General features: G+C 42.2%; 1 protein-coding gene across 2 annotated transcripts; it reads left to right on the top strand.

Annotated features, from left to right (window-relative positions):
- Window positions 1–1,998: 1,998 nt before the first annotated feature.
- Window positions 1,999–12,682, top strand: pcolceb (procollagen C-endopeptidase enhancer b). 2 transcript variants are annotated; one of them, XM_070548916.1, is made up of 9 exons: window positions 1,999–2,139; window positions 3,039–3,147; window positions 4,706–4,964; window positions 5,082–5,206; window positions 8,877–9,013; window positions 9,111–9,895; window positions 9,985–10,068; window positions 10,241–10,411; window positions 12,310–12,682. In XM_070548916.1, exons 1-9 carry the CDS (start codon window positions 2,045–2,047, stop codon window positions 12,438–12,440), a joined length of 1,896 nt encoding a protein of 631 aa, XP_070405017.1. In that variant the 5' UTR covers window positions 1,999–2,044; the 3' UTR covers window positions 12,441–12,682. The 2 variants fall into 2 exon arrangements, with proteins under 2 accessions (XP_070405017.1, XP_015802352.3); XM_015946866.3 differs by having other exon boundaries at window positions 2,003–2,139; window positions 9,988–10,068.
- Window positions 12,683–20,116: the final 7,434 nt, after the last annotated feature.

Here is a 20,116-nt window from a genome sequence, read left to right as displayed (position 1 = left end):
TCCTCCCACTCCAATCAGAAGAAATCCAGTGATCATCAGGCCAAATATCCACACATCTTCGACGTCCTCAATGGACAGCTGAGAGAGGCATACGATCTTCCACTCCCTCCAGGAATCGAGCATATATCCCGCTGCGTGTGTCCCTTGCGGGCAAGTGGGAGCCCCCTCCTCCGTTCTCATCATAGGAAAAAATCTTATCAATCACGTTGAATGACCAATTAATTAAATCCATTCTAAAAAATAGGGTTTTTCAGAAGAAATGCAGAGAAGCGCTCTGTAGGCAGACAGGACAAAGAGCCTTGGGAAAAAATGATAAGGGAGCAAAAGCAGAAGCGTCTGTACTCTGCGAGTGCCGGAAGAATAAACCACAAAGTAAAAAGATCCACACTGTTGGACAAAAAATAGTATTACTTACAAGTCCAGTAACAACAAAGCCAGGCCATCATCAGTAAATGATTGTGTTGCTTCCCTTAGCTTACTTAGTGTAGAATGTTCACGCTGGTTTTAGCTCCACTGACATTACGCTCTTACTTTTACTTCCAGGCTCTGACATGATGCCAACAAAAAAGCAAACTTCTTTTGCATCTTCTTTTTATTGAAGAATGGCAAACTGCAAAAGCTAACCGCTGGCATAACAGCTAACAGCCATAAAGCAGGTAAAGAGCTCCCCCTATAGGGCACCTACCCGCTCCACAAAACTGTTAAGTGCAGTTTCTGGTCAGCAGAGGGCTATAAAGCGCTGTTTAGGGTGAAGTTGGTAAAGTTTCTACTCACGCAGTCACTTAAACCCACTTTTGTAGGATTAGCTTAAAGTGTTAAAAACTGTTTAGTGTTACTTTAAAGTACTGACATCTCCCTCATCTGCTGACTTGAACTGATACAGCTCCATCCCTCTGAGGACGTACACTGGCTAATTAGAGGTGGGTGACACATCATTTTGCCCATGTCAATATATTAGTTTTTTGAAAAATAAATAAATAAATAAGAAAAGACATCCATATTCCTTTAAGATGCTGTGCTACTTCATCAAATATTTTCTCTTTGTGGACTCTGCGTAAAGGAATTTAATGTGTGTAGTCAACCATCATCAGTGGTGCGTTAGTGCTCGGGTAATTTTTGTAAAAAAAACAGCTGGCTTCTTCAACACTGCATGACTGTTTTGACTACATGGACTGGGGAGTATTTAGGGAGGGCAAAGATGTGGAAGGACATACATCTGTCCTGCCCCATGTGCAGTTCTGTACTATTGCCGTCCTTCCCATATGGACAGTCAAGGTCTTCTCATATCAGAGACCTTGGCTGGACAGTACAGTGCAGCCCCTGCTTGAACCTCAAGACGCTGCCTACAGGTCAGGGCACAGGCTGATATAGCATTAGCAAGACCAGGAAAGGACTCAAAAAAATCCAAAAGGCAAAACACAGCTACAAACATTACCATGAAGAGCACTTCCATAAAAACTACCCAATACATGGAGGTGACTGTGAAGGCAGCAAAAGGGACAATTTAAAATCTCCAGTTATCCCGATGTGTGTTTTTGTGGGAGGAAGCCTGGAAAAAAAGAATACAGAAAGACCACAGCGTGTCTTGAAAGAATACATATCACTTGCTCTTTTTCCTGCCAGAGTTTTAAAGTGAGATTTTTTATGTTGGGAAAATGATGGAGTCATAGCTGTTTTGGTCAAGTCTTAAACATAACGTGCATATTCACATAAGAAGTTGCAATACCTAGCAAAGCTGCATCCATGCACAGAGCACATCCATCCACACACAGAGGCAAGAACATTAGTGCACACCTTTAAGCCAGACTAAACGTCATGTAATATTTGTTTGGGTGTTTCATGCAGGTTATTTAGATTTAAATCAGTGAAACAACCATCATTCATCCACCCTTGCCTTTTATTTCCTCCATCATTTCCTCTTCACTCCTCCCTTTTCCGGACCTTAACATCTCTCCACGCCTCTAACCTAAACTTCCCCCTCCTTCGTGCGGCTTCCCCTTCTCCTCCTTTTCTGTTGGTTTTCCTGATCCAGGAGGACAGCAGGATGGAGGACCGGGCGTGGACCGTTGGTCTTCTTGCCATTTTTTTGATCTTAGGACGAACTGATGCTCAGAGTCAGATAAACGACACTAACTTAAGGTAAGGCGTGTGCAAAAGTGGATTTGTTGTATTTTTTTCTGCCATTGAAGAAAAATGTGTCAGTGAGCTTGTGTGTTCTCCTGGTGGCTGTAGTTTAATTACTGAAAGTGGAAATAGTAGGCTTCTGTGTTAGGAAAGATGTGGTTGGCATCCCATAAACACACACACACACACACACACACACACACACACACACACACACACACACACACACACACACACACACACACACACACACACACACACACACACACACACACACACACACACAGAGACACGCAGGCAAAGGCTAAATGACACTTTGATGGAACTGATGTGGTGATTAATTGCAGCTTTTTGAAGAAAAAAAATCTATTTTTACACATAATTCACATCTTTGTGAACTTACTTTCTTCCTCAAGTTGTTTATTGAGCTCGCAGCATGCATGATGGCCTTCCACACACGCAGGGTGCAAATTGAACACGAGAAACAAACAAATACCTGTGGCCTGCTCAGCTCCGGAGGGTCTGAAGGGAAGGACTGAATCGCTGCCAATGTGGCCCTTCGGCACCGCAGCAGACACGCAAACTACCGCATGCTTGAAGAATGTGACACTAAACTCCTGATTTTGCTACTTATTTTCTGTTTTCAGCTCTAGATTAGTGCAGCGGAATGAACCGCTGCTTCCACGTGTGTCTCCTGACAACCTTCATGTTGTAATCAAGTGTTGTGAGGAAAACACCCATCTCTTCATGAGATGGTGGCCTCCAAGAACACAGACAGCCAGTGTGTGTGTGTGTGTGTGTGTGTGTTTAACTAGAGTTTAACATCAGTACTCGTAGGTTTTGCTGCACAGGCGAGCAGCACATTCTTAGACATCAAGCACACTAAACTACCAGCAGTGTTCTTACGTTTTCAGGCCCTCGTTCCCCTGCGGAGGCCACCTGGTTACTGACTCTGGCATCGTGGCAAGTGAAGACTTCCCCGAATACTACAAACCCAACACTAAATGTACCTGGTACATCACTGTGAGTTATACTTTTAAACCCTAGATGTGGAAAGAAGTTTTTACTTTAACTCAGCAGACTGAGAGGATAGAGGCATCCATACCTCTTCCCGAGGGAAAGGGTGAGATTCTCCTCTAAACTCCTAGAGGCTTCATTGTTGCATCCTGTTGGATACACTGGTGCAACATTGTGTGATGTTAGGACTGGCAGACCTGGGTAGTGGTCCCTCTCTAAGACAGCACCAGGGTTCCCGTTACACACCTCTATACCCCTGTGTGAATGTGGGTTAGGGCAGGTTGGAAGGAAGGAATTAAGAAAGAAAAAGGAAAGATGGATGGATGGATGGATGGATGGGTAGATAGATGGGTGGGTGGGTGGATGGATGGATGAATAGATGGAAGGATGGATGGATGGATGGGTGGAGGGATGGGTGGATGGATGGATGGAGGGATGGATGGATGATGGATGGGTGGGTGGGTGGATGGATGGGTAGATAGATAGATGGGTGGGTGGGTGGATGGATGGATGAATAGATGGAAGGATGGATGGATGGATGGGTGGAGGGATGGGTGGATGGATGGATGGAGGGATGGATGGATGATGGATGGATGGGTGGGTGGATGGATGGGTGGATGATGGATGGCAGATGGATGGATGGATGGGTAGATAGATGGGTGGGTGGATGGATGGATGGATGGATGAATAGATATATGGATGGGTGGATGGATGGATGGGTTGAGGGATGGGTGGATGGATGGATGGATGGATGGATGATGGATGGGTGGGTGGGTGGATGGATGGATGGGTGGATGGATGGATGATGGATGGCAGATGGATGAGTGGATGGGTGGATGGATGGATAGATAGATGGATGATGGATGGATAGATGGGTGGAGGGATGGATGGATGATGGATAGATGGGTGGGTGGATGGATGGGTTGATAGATGGATGGGTGGGTGGATGGATGGATGATGGATGGATAGATGGGTGGAGGGATGGATGGATGATGGATGGATGGGTGGGTGGATGGATGGGTAGATAGATGGATGGGTGGGTGGGTGGATGGATGGATGGGTGGATGATGGATGGATAGATGGGTGGGTGGATGGATGGGTAGATAGATGGATGGGTGGGTGGGTGGATGGGTAGATAGATGGATGGGTGGGTGGATGGATGGGTAGATAGATGGATGGGTGGGTGGGTGGATGGATGGATGGGTGGATGATGGATGGATGGGTGGGTGGATGGATGGGTAGATAGATGGATGGGTGGGTGGGTGGATGGATGGATGGGTGGATGATGGATGGATAGATGGGTGGAGGGATGGGTGGATGAGTGGATGGATGGGCTGATGGATGATGGATGACAGATGGATGAGTGGATGGATGATGGATGGATATACTGATGAATGTATGTTGGGTTAAGTGGGTAGGCCTTTCCTGTTGTCATGAACAGAGGTTTTAGTAGAAAAACAGTAAAATATCTGGTTTAGTGTATTTTTTTCTTTCACCACCAATAAAAACCAAGAGAAGAAACAATGTTCTGATGCATTTTTAAAGTCAAATCTCAACCCTCCAGGTCCCTGAGGATCATGTGGTCATGTTATCTTTCCGCCTCTTCGACATGGAGGCTGATCCCACCTGTCGCTACGACTACCTGGACGTCTACAATGGTCACACACACTCAGTGCAGAAGCTGGGCCGGTTCTGTGGGACGTTCAGACCAGGAGCTCTCATCTCCACCTCCAACACCATGATGTTAGACATGGTTTCAGATGATGCCACAGGAGGAAGAGGCTTTCTGGCCTCCTTCAATGCAGGGAAGCCACATATGGAAGGTACCTCCACAAGCTTTACCAACCTGATGCTTTTTTTTTTTACCATCCAGAAAAATATCCTTTGATTCAGCATATTGCCACCCAAACTGATGGTCTTTTTTTTTTTTTTTTTAACAGAGGACCAGTTCTGTGGAGGTCGGCTGACCAAATCACATGGTTCAGTAAAGACGCCCAACTGGCCTAATTCCAATTATCCAGCAGGAATCAGCTGCTCCTGGCACATCTCAGTAGAGCCACGCAATGTAAGATGGTCATAATTAACTTCATAGTCTAAACTCAATATAGAGTAAAATTGCTGGTTTGATCATTTTATTTCTTAGGTCATCATTTCGAAACTTTTTTTGTGGCAGTTTTCCAGGCTCTATAGAAAAAAATCCACCCAAATATCTAATAGGGTCATCAATTTTCTTACATAGTAGGAAAAAAGTAATTGTTCAGGGTTTCATTTGTAAGCTGTGGTGGGAGTGTTTCGAATCGGTGTTTAACACAAATGCATTAAAGGTGTGGTAGGTGATATTCTGGAGCATTTCCTGCAATACTGCTTGGAATGATTTTCACACACTGATGGCAACCAATAAATTAAATCTTCGGCTAAATAAAAAGAATAATAATGGGAATACAAGTGAGTGATTACTTGTGTTGTAAAGCACCTTGGGGGGTTGTAGAACCTTAGAAAGTGCCATATAAATTATTATTATTATTACATAAATACATGCTATTAACAAATTAATCAACTCTGAAATGTACAAACCTTGAAGATCCTCATTCAATCATTGTTCTCAGCCTGTTCTTAGAGTTTGATGATGATCCATCCATCAAACTGTCCTCTGACAGTCTCCATCCCTCTGCACATACCCCTCTATGTGCATGAATAGCAAGTTCTTGGGTCGGAGCAGTTGATCAGGAATTGAAGCCAATAGCCTTGTTGTTTATGGGGATTTCTCAGATTAGAATAGAATAGAATAGAATAAAATAGAATAGAATAGACTTTATTGATCCCATAGTGGGGACTTTCAGCACAACCCAGCTGTAACCTTCGTCCACAATGAAAAAAAGAAAACTAGTGTTTTCAGAACTATGCAGCATACTGTAAGGGACATAGCCATACTAATGTACATCCAGTATTCCACAAGATTTGAACAAATACTGAGCATTGCATTGGTGTTATTGTGTCACGGGATAATGCCAGTACCAGTTCAACTGAAGAGTTATCCACTCTAACTATGGTGGCGTTCTGTTTTGGATGTCTCAGTCTGCCTCTGAAGGAGTTGTCCATGGTCTCCACAGTGGAATGCAGTGGGTGGGAGGGGTTTTCCAAAATGGAGGTCATCTTCACTACCATCCTCCTTTCACACATCTCAACTGAATCTAGTTGGCAGCCAAGAACCAAGCTAGCTTTTTTAACTAGCTTGATTGTTGTTGGCACTGAGCTACTGTTATTTTGAAGTTAAGTATAAACCAAGAAAGGTAGGAACTGCCTAGTATTTCACCCAAATATGCCACATTAGCTAGCAAACTAAACGGCTATGTTAGGAAATATTGCAAAAAATTTGCAAACGATGAGTCGAAAACATAAGATGTTGTTTTTTTAGGATTGTTTGACAGTATCCATTGCATCCTGTGTTATAACATTTTCTGTGTCTATCTCATACCGTGACTCTCAGAGGAGCCTTACTTCCAATCCATACTAGAAGCGCGAAAAGGTGTGGAACGTCTCAGCTTCATACTGAATTAACCGTAATCTATAGGTTCATCCGCTCTTGCTGCAGTGCAGAACGTTTCGGGCACATCCCAGAAGCAGCACGCTGTGGCGCAACAGATAGGGTTGGTTTCTATTTTTGCCACGAGGCGCTTCTGTGACACATCACTTTCTTCTGTTAACATAGAGCTACACAGGAAATCACACATGGTATGAGTGTAAAACATATGGTCTTTTTCAAAATAAAAGACTATTGTAGAGATGCGATTTCTATGTAGATTACATCAATACATGTGACCTAACAGCTTACTTACTCTCAGCATCGTTTGACAAGTGCAACTGTGTGTTTTCCATCATGGAAAATTAGGTTTTATTCCTGGCAGTGGAAAGGCACAACATTATAAATGACATCCAACTGTAATATCAAACTTGATCTCCTTCTTCTTCTTTATGGATTAACAGTGGGTGGCATAGGGATTTTGTGATCTTGTCCAGAGAGGAGGACGGCAGAGAAGTTTCTCCATGTCTGAGACTCTCCTCAGTGTGAATTATGCGCCATGAAGCACACAAGTAAACCGCTCTGCTGCTGTTCTGCGCCGTTGACACCTTCGATGTGGATTTGGGGTTAATCTCAGCCAAACGTAGCAGTAGCAAAGGATTTTGTATCACTGGCGAGTCTAGCCATGCTCCATTGAAGCCTCAACAGTTTTACAACGGTACAGTTTTGTATCTTGCCAATCACAGTTCTCTGTTTGTTAGGTGGGTTCAACACTAGTCGCAACAGAGAAAAACTACAAATGTGGTGTCGGCACAGGAACGGTGCTCAATAGGTGGCCTAAATCTCCTCCCCTTCAGGTCGGATCATTAGACCCTAACCCTAACCCTAACCCTAAACCTAACCCAACAAAGAAAAAAGAAATGCAAGTGAACGGGGCTATAAAAGTTATTTTCTAATCCACTTTGCTTTATACCCTGAATTACATATGCAGACGTGGACAAAATGTGACTGACTTCTGTAAAGTCAGTCAATGGCGCATTCATTGCTCTGGTTGGTCCTAACACTGTCCAATTGCATGCAGAAACAGTATGAAAGACGACCGTAGACTGGATGGTTTTAAAGGCTTGAGCATACAGGATGGCTTGCCAGGCAATTGGTGCCTAAGAAATGGGTTTGGACCTTGCAATTGTTATTTTTCAAAATGTAGTTTGCTTGAAAAGCTATTTTTCCAACAACATCAACCACACCTTTAAAAGCATTTGTGCACTTCTGTTCTTCAACTGCAGAGTAAATAATTTTGAAGAATTCATACTTTTAAAACTAATATTATCAATAAGAGCACCAGAAATAATTCAATTGTTGTATACATTATAATAAAGAAAAGACATATTATTTGACTTGAAAGAATAAGCATAAGAGCTCCCTCCGTCAGCTGCTAATGCTAGCTGATTTGTAACAATACAAGCTCAAATATCTGCAAAGCAACAAGATTATGAAAATGTGCATTAGTTTTTAGCTAGCTCTGGCTAACACTTCCCAGGAAGTTGAATGCATCACAGACATACAATAAAAAACGTTGAAAATCCATTAGATTTCTAGCTAGCTGGATTAGCCCCCCCCCCCCCCCACCACCACCACCACCACCACCAGCATAAGTTTTTTTTACTCAAAACAAAGATGTTAGAGAAGTATGAAAAAAACTAAAGGCAGTCATAGTCAAAATGCTAGGTATAAGGCAAAAACCAGAAATTACGTGCAAACACTTTATTTTGGAATGCGAACAAAATTCTTTTACATTAGTTGGAAGAACAAAAATGTTAGTCTGACCTTCTATGCAGCTATGTAGTAAAAAGGCTGTTACAACTGGAGCAGAAAACCAATCTAAATTTATAAAGGGTCCCATCAGAAAGAAATGTTCATATGGTTTTGTGTGTGAATATGTTTACATATAAGAAATGTGTGTCAGCAACCAGATGAAGAAAGGCAAATGAAAGACCTCATTGAGTCCCTGCAGGTGTGTTGATGCACGCTAAGAGATTGAACTTGAGGAAACGAGGAAAGGACCAAGAGCAAGAGAGGGAGTAAATGCCTCTCTTTATGTCAAAACTCCTTCAGCACCTCCTCCCTGTGGCTGCACTGTACACATTTTATGAAAGACAGACAGGAATAAGCATCATTCTCTGTATTAAAGTGTATGTTTCCATCTCTTTTCCAGGTGATTGAAGTAAAGTTTGAAAAGTTGGACTTGGAGTCTGATACCTACTGTCGCTATGACTATGTGGCATTGTTTAATGGTGGAGAGACTGATGACTCTAGAAGAATTGGGAAATTCTGTGGAGACAGACCCCCAGGGTGAGGTTATAGCTCAGAATTAGTTAAAAAGAAACTAAATCTTTTGTTTTTTTAAATTATGCTCAAAGTACATAATTTGTCTTCCATCTTCACATAGAACTATAGTGACGAATGGAAATGAGCTGCTCGTCCAGTTTGTGTCTGATCTCAGTGTGACTTCAGATGGATTCATGGCTCACTACACCAGTGTGCCCCGTGGGTCCCGATCACCCACGGCTGGAGGTGACTTCATCCACCGTCCTGATCCCACCTCCAGGCCGGAGAAACCAACTGTAAAGCTAAGCAGACCCATCAAACCAACTCTAAAACCAACTTCTAAACCATCTCCAAAGCCAACTGTAAAACCAACTTTAAAGCCCACCACTAAACAGATTTCTAAATCAACACCAAAACCACCTGTAAAACGACCTGTCATTCGTCCTAAGCCAACCCCGAAACTACCCAAAACAACTGTGTTAAGGCCACCACTGGTGAAGAAACCTTCTTATCGCAGACCCACCCCCAAGACTTCTATCAAGCCCACATCCAAACCCAAACCAGTTAAACCTGCACCCAAGCTGCCAGTGAAAAAACCTATTATGAAACCAGTCATCAAACCTACCCCCAAACCCAAGCCAACACTCAAACCAATGCCAACATCCAAACCCAAGCCCATACCTAAACCCAAACCAAAACCAAAACCCAAGCCAAGCATCAATGCCAAACCCACACGTAAACCTCTCCTCAAACCCAAGCCCACCATGAAGCCTCGAGTAAAACCAGTGAAGCCATTCCCAAAGACCGAAATTAAACCAACTGTTAAACCCAACATAAAACCTAAACCATCTCCTAAACCAGGACTGAGCAAGACAGTAACGAAGAAGCCTACTGTCATCAAGAAACGTGAGTTAAATAGTTTGAAAATCTTTCCCCTTTTAACTGGTTTCATGAAGAAAGTTGTGTACTCATGTTTATGTTTTGTGAAATTCCAGCAGCTTTACCACTTAATCCACTGTGTACACAACCCTGTAAGAGGACAGGGACACTCCAGTCCAATTTCTGCCCTCATGACTTTGGTGAGCCACATTTTTTTTTCTTTGAAAAACAAATAAATAAATAACACATTGGAAAACCCCAATTTGGTCTTACCTTTTCATTCTCAACGTAATCCTCAAATATTACACAGTGACCATAACTATCTCCGTGGTGTATTCAGTTTTCCATTTAACAATTCTGTTACTCTTTCAGTGATTACTGGAAAGATTATATCCCTGACTGCTGGTCCAAGTGGCTCAGCGACTTTGGAGGTGTCCCTGATCAGGGCCTATAAGACAGGACATCTCAATGTCACCAAGTCAGGACCCATCAAGTCAGTCACGCTGGCCTCCACATGCAAGAGATGCCCTGGATTGATCAAAGGTACAATATTCATCCCTGCCTAAGATAAAATGCTTTTTATATAAAATAATTAGCACTATTCTTTATGAAACTGGAAAATGCTTTCAGAGTGTCTGTTTATGTTCTCCTTCGGGCCAACCATGATGTCAATAGTCTGGTTGGGGTTGGTGAGGTCTTCAGGAGTGAACTATGAGCACAGTTGAGCACTGTTTTCTGTAATAGATCATGATAGGAGTTTTGTGGTTTTGAGTTAATATAATGTCAAAGTGGTTTATCATCAGGGTTAGGGTCGGAGTCCTGGATAGAACATGGGGAAGCGCTGTGGTGGTATGAGTCAACATGGCTTGGTTGTAAAGAGACTGGCTATGCTGACCTCACATCTAAGCTGTGACCCAATTATGCGCTAGCATCATGCTAACGTGGCATGATCTTCTAGCTCATAGCTGGATCCTGGCGTGGCTCTTGACAGCTGTGCAAAGATGAGGCCTGAAATTGTGGGTCTATGTGGTAGGTTTATCATGTCATGTACATCGCATTTGCGATGCATAGATTGTTGTGAGAATACAGCAGACTCTCAGTGAAAAGAGCAGCAAAAACCTCTGTTCGGTGAGTATTGCCCCTTTTCTACTAGTGCCTAAGCGTGGCTCAAATTGACTCAACACTATTCTTCACAGTTTGGGTTGTTTTCCATTGAACTGCGAGGGGATTTGTAGACGACACATGAACACAACACCAAGCAACAATCGAGGAAAAGCTAGCGATGTTGGATTTTGTTAGACTCTGAAAAGGCGTAGACCCTGAAAAGGCTGAGGACAGAATGGAGCAAGAGAGTGTTAGTGACTTCACCTCCTAGCCAATCAGTGAATTCCAATCTTCTGATGTCACGTTTTCAGCCCAGCTCAGAATGCTTGGAACCACATTGAAGTTGGTACTGAAAAAAGGAGGTGGTAACCACAAACTCCTTACTAGTGGGAAAAACCGTAGAATTTTGCCAGGCCGAGTTCGGCCATTCTAAATAAGCTTTAGTGGAAAAAGGGCTAGTGATGAATAGCAGAATCAAATTAGTCATGAAACTGAAGTATGCTTTAGAACTTTGCTGAGTCAAGCCATGTTTGATTAAGATGTGTAGGGTATTATCTAGAGCAGTAGGTCTTAATCCTGCTCCTGGAGGGCCAATATCCAGCACGTTTTAGTGGTTTCTTTGCTCCAACACACTTGATTCAGTGGTTGAATCACCTGTGCAGCAGCTCATCAGGCTCTGCAGAAGCCTGTTAATCACCTGTTGATTGAAATCAGGTGTGTTGAAGCAGGATTAAAACTAAAACATTCTGGATACCGGCCCTCCAGGCCCGGAATTTAGTACGACTGATTTACAGTAAGGTAGGTCATTCCAATAGTGACAGACTGTAGGTTATATTATGATTGCATTAATTGTCCTCGAATCATCCATTCATCCATCCATCCATTATAGTCTGCTTTATCCGGGGTCGGGTTGTGGAGGCAGTACCCTAAGCAGTAAGGCCCGGACTTCCCTCTTTCCAGCCACTTGGGCCAGCTCCTCCAGGGGAATCATAAGGCGTTCCCTGGCCAGCTGAAAGACATAGCACAAATCAACCTCATGCTCTAGTTTTCCTCTCACTCGTGAACAAGACCCTGAGATCCTTTAACTCTTCCACTTGAGGCAGGACCTCATCCCTGACCTGAAGAAGGCATTCTACCCTTTTCTGACTCAAAACCATTGTCTCGGATTTAGAGGAGCTGATGCCCTTGAATCAGATCTTGTAGAAAAAAAGCCACATATTCTGTCTTTTGTATCACTAGTTATCATCTAGCAATTTCCAAGAGTTTTTGGTCCTAATAAATAATATGTTCTTGTGTGGCTAATCATGGCATGTTTTGTCGATCTGTCTCCTGATCAGGTCGGAACTATGTGCTGATGGGAAATGTCGATGCCCAGGGCAATGGCCACCTGAGCCCCTCCAGCTTCACCCTGCTTTATCAGGCCGTTCATGCCAAAGCACTGGACATCTTGACTCGCAAACCCTGCTGACATCACGGCCTCATCCACTAATCAGATCAATGACTCTGAGAGAATGGAAGTATTTATAATCATATCTTGCAAGATTGTAATTAAACCTGGTCATGTTTCAACTTTAATAATATTGGCCCGAGCACCTCAGGTGGTGAGAAGGCCTAAGACTCGAGTTTTTTCTGTTTGTTTTGTATGTAAATTATATATTGATTAAATAGTATAGCTGTGTGAACAGATGGATAATAAACACAGTGAAAATATTTTAGTTTGTGCTGTTTTTGATGAGTTAAGACAACTGGTCTTTAACTCATTCACTGCCAATGACGACTAAAGTCGTCATTTGCAATTTTTTACTGTTTGAGCATCAGAACGAGCCCCCGCGCTGAGAGAACAAACATCTCAGCCCTGAAGCCGATCTTCATCCTCATACGTCACACGTCACGTGATCAGGAAGCAGACCATCAATGTGTTAGGAGATCGTTTTGGGCCGTTCCTGTAAAAAAAGTGAGGCGCGAACCGGAAAAGCGTCTGCCGATCACAATTCGACAACGGATTATGAAAGAACGGATAACGCTCGAAACACGTGGATTCTTCCTGATGTAAGAGGTGAGTCTCCTCTTTGTTTTGGTTGTTTTGGCATCAACATCATGCTAGCACGCAACGTTCTGTGACTCTTAAAAAAACAGTAAAAACGGTGAGAAACGCTGGCAGGGAAGGCAGTTAGCGATCAGGAAACGGCTGGCAGTGAATGAGTTAAGCTATTGGACTCCAGCTGCTGCTGTTTTATGCTTTTTATGTTTCAGGGTGGTATTCCTCAAGGACTGGAGCTGGGGACCCTTAGTATAGAAACTCCTAAAGGATCTACCTTTGTATAGACGAGAACAGTCCATACATTACATGTTGCATTTTATCTTGTGTTGACAGCGTGGTCATGAAAAGAAAATTATGCAACTCTGCATGCTAAACATAAAAAATAAAGATTACTTAGGATTGGGGCGAAATCATTACAGAAGGAGCTTAACTGAATGCTACAGTCTGTCAGGAATTGTCATGGTCTGCGTCTGCCCCCTCCTTTTTGTGCCTCCTGGTGTCCTCCATCCCTCTCTAGTTTCCCTTTTGTGTCTCATAGCGCCCTCATGTGTCCTTGTCTTCGTTTCAGTCTTGTGTCTTATGTGGTAACCGGTAACATTATTCCTCCCAGGTCCCGTGTCATCTCATTCCTCCCCAGTCCCTCCAGTTCTTCATTTTCTGTGTAGCCCCCAGCCTCTCAGTCCCCTGCTCAGTGTGGTGTGTGTGTGTGTGTGTGTGTGTGTGTATGTGTGTGTGTCCTGCTCCAGTTCTGTGTGTATGTGTGTGCTTGGTCATTTCCCAGTTCTGGTTATAGGTGTCAGAGTTTGTGTGTGTGTGTGTGTGTGTGTGTGTGTGTGTGTGTGTGTGTGTGTGTGTGTGTGTGTGTGTGTGTGTGTATGCTTGTCCTGTTTATATTAGTGCATTTGTGTGTGATGGGGTGTGTGTGTGTGTGTGAGTCCTTCCCTCAGTCTCTAGGTTTAAATATTGTATTTTAGGTTTATCTGCCCTTCTCTGTTCTGTTTTCCCATTTGGATTATTGTTGTCACCAGCCTTCCCTCCAGCAGCTCACTCCGCACACCTGCTGCCTGTTTTCCTGATTGCCCCTCCCAGTCTATTTAAGCCCTGTCTTGTCTTTGTCTTGTGTCGGTCCATTAACGTTTGTTAGCTCTGTCAGTTTTGTCCCTCTGTGTTTATTCCAGAGTTTTTGATCCCCAGATACTTATCTGGTTTTTGGTTTTTGGATTATTTGCTCCCAGCTTGGATTACTTGGTTTTTTGGCTCTCCTTCAAAATAAAGACTTTGTACTTGTATCTTCACCCATGCCTCCGTGTCATCCTGGGAACTGCATTTTGGGTCCACCAACACCGCCTCATGACAGGAATCATCTTACGTATATAGCAAAGTTTTAGGTTCAATACCTCAAAATACATGGGACTCTGTCAAGGCAACAAGTTAGACCTTACCCTTTTCAATCTTCTTCAATCTTAGGATGTGCTTGATTACCATGGCTCTAAAAATAAATGTATCAGATATCCCTGCCATGTGTGGTGTGTTAAGAGCATTCTGATCTGCTTGGAATGGAGTTAGGACCGCCCCGATCATAAATTGGAGATGCTCAATGTGTTCAGATTGTCTAGGTCCAATTTAAAAAACAAATGGGTTTGCTGCCTGTTGAATGAAAGTAAGGTTAGCAGGCAATTTGCTCCTTTATTAAAATTTTTGTTCACGCTAAAGACACATTTTATCATTTAAGAGGTTTTGTGAGACTTCCTGATGTTTGTGTGTAGTTTTTGCCATGGCCACACTATACACCACACACTGTAGGACCAAAACAGTAATATCTGTGATTTTTGTCACCATATGTGGGGTCTCTCATTTGTTGAATTGTCCAACAATTTTAAAATCCTGTTGTGCGAACCAGGCCTAACAGGAATACAAGAATCATATCACAACAATGACTTCAGAGAAGCAAAAGAGCTGAATGTCTTGTTTTTGAGATTGAAAAACGACTTTTCAGAGAAAGGCATTACTGCTCTGAAAACTGTCTACTGATGGACAGGATGTAGGATTTTCATAGCCTCACATTAAACCCTGCTAGTCTCTGAGGATGTGCATACTGAATAAAATCTTCCCACCCAGATGGTATTTTCTGCATTTCTTTTCAAGTCATGTGCAGCAGAGCTTTCTCCATTCTTTCATTTTTTTCTGCTCTGTGGAAAAGAAAATCCACAATAGTCCCAGTCACCAAACGAGTTTCGCCCTCAGACAACGATTTTTAAACCTGTGGCTTTGACCTCCAATGTCCTAAAATGCTTTTAGAACTATAGGTCCTTTTAAAGAAATTAGCATATTGTGATAAAGTTCATTATTTTCTGTAATGTACTGATAAGCATCAGATTTTCATATATATTAGATTCATTACACACAACTGAAGTAGTTCAAGCCTTTTATTGTTTCTAATATTGATGATTTTGGCATACAGCTCATGAGAACCCAAAATTCCTATCTAAAAAAATTAGCATATCATGAAAAGGTTCTCCAAATGAGCTATTAACCTAATCATCTGAATCAACTAATTAACTCTAAACACCTGCAAAAGATTCCTGAGGCTTTTAAAAACTCCCAGCCTGGTTCATTACTCAAAACCACAACCATGGGTAAGACTGCCGACCTGTCCAGAAGGCTATCATTGACACCCTCAAGCAAGAGGGTAAGACACAGAAAGACATTTCTGAAGGAATAGGCTGTTCCCAGAGTGCTGTATCAAGGCACCTCAGTGGGAAGTCTGTGGGAAGGAAAAAGTGTCAGAAAACGCTGCTCAACGAGAAGAGGTGACCGGACCCTGAGGAAGATTGTGGAGAAGGACCGATTCCAGACCTTGGGGGACCTGCGGAAGCAGTGGACTGAGTCTGGAGTAGAAACATCCAGAGCCACCGTGTACAGGCGTGTGCAGGAAATGGGCTACAGGTGCCACATTCCCCAGGTCAAGCCACTTTTGAACCAGAAAAAGCGGCAGAAGCGCCTGACCTGGGCTACAGAGAAGCAGCGCTGGACTGTTGCTCAGTGGTCCAAAGTACTTTTTTCAGATGAAAGCAAATTTTGCATGTCATTCAGAAATCAAGGTGCCAGAGTCTGGAGGAAGACTGGGCAGAGGGAAATGCCAAAATGTCTGAAGTCCAGTGTCAAGTACCCACAGTCAGTGATGGTCTGGGGTGCCATGTCAGCTGCTGGTGCTGGTCCACTGTGTTTTATCAAGGGCAGGGTCAATGCAGCTAGCTATCAGGAGATTTTGGAGCACTTCATGCTTCCATCTGCTGACAAGCTGTATGGAGATGAAGATTTAATTTTTCAGCATGACCTGGCACCTGCTCACAGTGCCAAAACCACTGGTAAATGGTTTACTGACCATGGTATTACTGTGCTCAACTGACCTGCCAACTCTCCTGACCTGAACCCCATAGAGAATCTGTGGGATATTGTGGAGAGAAAGTTGAGAGACGCAAGACCCAACGCTCTGGGTGAGCTTAAGGCCGCTATCGAAGCATCCTGGGCCTCCATAACACCTCAGCAGTGCCACAGGCTGGTTGCCTCCATGCCACGCCGCATTGAAGCAGTCATTTCTGCAAAAGGACCCCCGACCAAGTGTTGAGTGCATAACTGAAAATAATTATTTGAAGGTGGACTTTTTTTGTATTAAAAACACTTTTCTTCTATTGGTCGGATGAAATATGCTATTTTTTAAGAGGAATTTTGGGTTTTCATGAGCTCTATGCCACAATCATCAATATTAGAAACAATAAAAGGCTTGAACTACTTCAGTTGTGTGTAATGAATCTAATATATATGAAAGTGTGATGTTTATCAGTACATTATAGAAAATAATGAACTTTATCACAATATGCTAATTTTTTGAGAAGGACCTGTATATGTTCTAGTTTGCTGCAGGGTAGGACCAGACCTGTGTTGTGACCCATGGCCACGTGTGTGTGTGTGGGAGTGGTTCCAGGTGCCAGTGACTGCACTGCAAAAATGGTCCATCTAACTAAGTATTACAATCTTATATCCAGCAAAAAAGTATTATTTATCTTGTATTGAGACATATATACTAAACGAGAGCAGAACGTGTAAGAATATTAATCTTGTTATAAGAATATGTGCCTTTTATTTCTTACTTAATTGCTAACTCCTAAAAATAGTTATTTTTAGTGCATTTTAAGTGAAATTATAGTACAGAGTCATATCTGAGCTCGCATGGTAACATTTTTTTGCATTGAAAACTTATTTCAAGACCTTCTAGTAAAAAATCACACTTAAGACTAGTTGTACCAACATTAACACATTTATTCCGTTTTTAAACGGCACTGTAGCACCAGTCCATTATCACAACATAGACAAAACCCCATCACAGGTAACAAATCATCAATATGCCACATATTTCACTGTTGCAACTATACATTTAAACTTTTAAGTGCAATAAGGGAATATTTTGTCGGAACATACACACTGCTTTTGAAACTGACTGGATACTATGATGCATGATCAACTAGCTTAAAAGCATCTATAAACTCAGTCGCCTGGGCAAGATTAGGGACTGCAACTTCATATGCTAAAAGATCTTTGTTCCAGCCCACAGTCTCATAAGGCTGGTATTCAAAACAGTATAATGAACTGTTTATCACAAAAATGTTTTTAATGAGTCCAAAGACTGGAATTGTGCCATTTGCATTGGTGATTATTAGAGACCTTTCACTTATGTACTTGTTCCCACTGAGAATAAGCCACTTTACTTTGACTGCATGCTGTATGCCACAAATCCCCAAAAAATCTTCAGTTTTTGCAATAATGTACTCCATATTGGTCACTTCAGAGACAGGACCCAATTCTTTCTCGTGTACAAACATTGGATGCTGAGTACCCATTTCATTTTGACAGCATTCAAAAAGCTGATTATGATTCACAAGTGACTTACATACATTTTTGAAGTTTTATTTGGACAACCACTGTTTAAAAAAACAGTGCTTTGATTCAAATCTCATGCACATGTGCCTCATCAAAGGCCCCAAATGAAGAATTTGAGCAGGTAGATGCAACATGTAATGTTGCTTAGGTATTACGTTGTTCTCAGGAAAAAGTTGCTTAAACTGTTTCAAATGCTGTTCAATCATATTTTTCAGTCTTAAAACACTGTGTACAGATAAAACAGGGGCAAAAAGTATCTGAACTATCTCTACTAAGTCCAAAACAAATTGAACATATTAATTTCTTTCTATTGTATTAAGTAGAAATGGAATGATCTTCAACAATATCAGCATTTGCCCTGAGGACTGTTTAAGTTTATTGTCATTAGATGCCAAAGTCGCGACACTGATAGGGCTGGGTTTGTCACGTTTATCTATCGATGACAAAGGAAAGCTTTGCTTGGCTGAATTGAACACATCCATCTCCATCTGTCCTGAGAGAACAAGGTATTTTAACACACTTTTAATTTCTACTGGTGCAACACCCTCAAGAATGACATGCATTATATCCTGTGGAGTTTGCTGAATGAGGTCAAAAGCTGGGAAATCAATCAGCTTGCTTCTTCTATTTACTCCATAGGTGGTTCTGAGTGCTGACTTCAGGAAGTCTGTGCTAGCCTTTTCTATTTCACGGCACTGTTTAATAGTGTCCTTTTATTAAAACTTTGCTCATTAAAATTAATTTGCATTTCCTCAAAAGTGCATTCACAATGCCTACACTTACTGTATGCAAAACCAACTCCTTCTTTGAATCCAGCAAGCTCATGTTGGGCAAGTGTGTCACCACAAACTGAGACTACAGCACCAAATAAATCCATTTCACCACACCGTGTTTGAACTTTGACACCATTATAAAGCAGCTTTAAGTCGTCATCAATTCTTTGTAAAATAAAATCAACACCACACCTGTCAATGTCATCAGCTTTAGCCATAGCAAGGAGTCTCATTGCAGCAAGCTTTGACCTAAACTTTGGGTCTATGTTGCCTAAAGTGTAATAAAACATCAGTAATTTATTTACTGAAGCATGTGACCCAAGAGGATTGCAAATCTCTATGTCATCAGCATACAAGAGTATCTGCAAAGCAGATGGTTTTACTGAAAACAGTGGGGGGGATTTAAAAAGGCTCCCATCAATAATATCATACAAAAACCCAGCTTTGTGGCAATTCTGTGGTGTGGTGCTGACCATTTCAAATATCCGGGAATGGGACAACAACTGTTCAATACTCTTAATAAGGGTAATAGTAATAGTAAAAACTTCTGTTTCTGATAGCAAGAACTCTGGATTGTCCTTTCTTAACTCTAAAAAACCTTTTGAGACATAACAACCTCTTCTGGTTTAACTGGGCTAAACAGCCTCTGGATGGTGCTGTCCTGCATGTACGTGGTAGCTATCTGGGAGAAAGGATCTTGAAAATTGTCCAATTCGGCCAAAGCTGCCTCTTGTAGCTGCTCCATGCTGCCCGAATGTCTTTCAAAGATCCTTATCATGGTGTCCCTCATGGTACTGAGAAGAGCAGTTTGATACTGCTGGACTCCAGAAGTGACACTGTTGAAGCTCCTCTGAGACAGAAGCAAGAAAGAAGTTTAACAAACAAACCCTTAGCCCAACATGATTACCATTTTAAGGAAAACTTCTGACCAATATTTTAGACAAAAATGGTCACTGTCTAGGTCTTACTGAGAAATTAAGTGTAAACAATGCCAATTTTAACAGGCTTAATAATGTATATGTACATATATACCAAGCCCCCATAATTCTTGGACGAAAATGAAGCCAACACGGAAGTGGCTAAAATTGCAGTACCACTCTCATCCACCAGAAGTGAGCAAATCCTCACAGACTCCCATGTTAAAAATGCCCATTTCACTGCAAAAATAAACATGATTACCAGTGGCGGCTGGCCAGTAGAGGGCGATAGGGCGCCGCCCTCCCAGTTTCCACAGTGTTTTTAATTTTTATTTAAATAAATAAATAAATAAAATTAACAATAATCACATATTCTAAGTTAATTGTGTGTTTTGTAACAAAAATAAATCATATATATATTTCTATATTGCTCTCTGCCAGTCTCTGCCGAGCGGTGGAGGCTGTGGGCTGTGTT

Source organism: Nothobranchius furzeri, chromosome 2 (assembly GCF_043380555.1).
Source record: "Nothobranchius furzeri strain GRZ-AD chromosome 2, NfurGRZ-RIMD1, whole genome shotgun sequence".
Taxonomy (NCBI): domain Eukaryota; kingdom Metazoa; phylum Chordata; class Actinopteri; order Cyprinodontiformes; family Nothobranchiidae; genus Nothobranchius; species Nothobranchius furzeri.
Note: the sequence above shows the minus strand (reverse complement) of the source record. Positions and strands in the feature narration are given on the sequence as shown.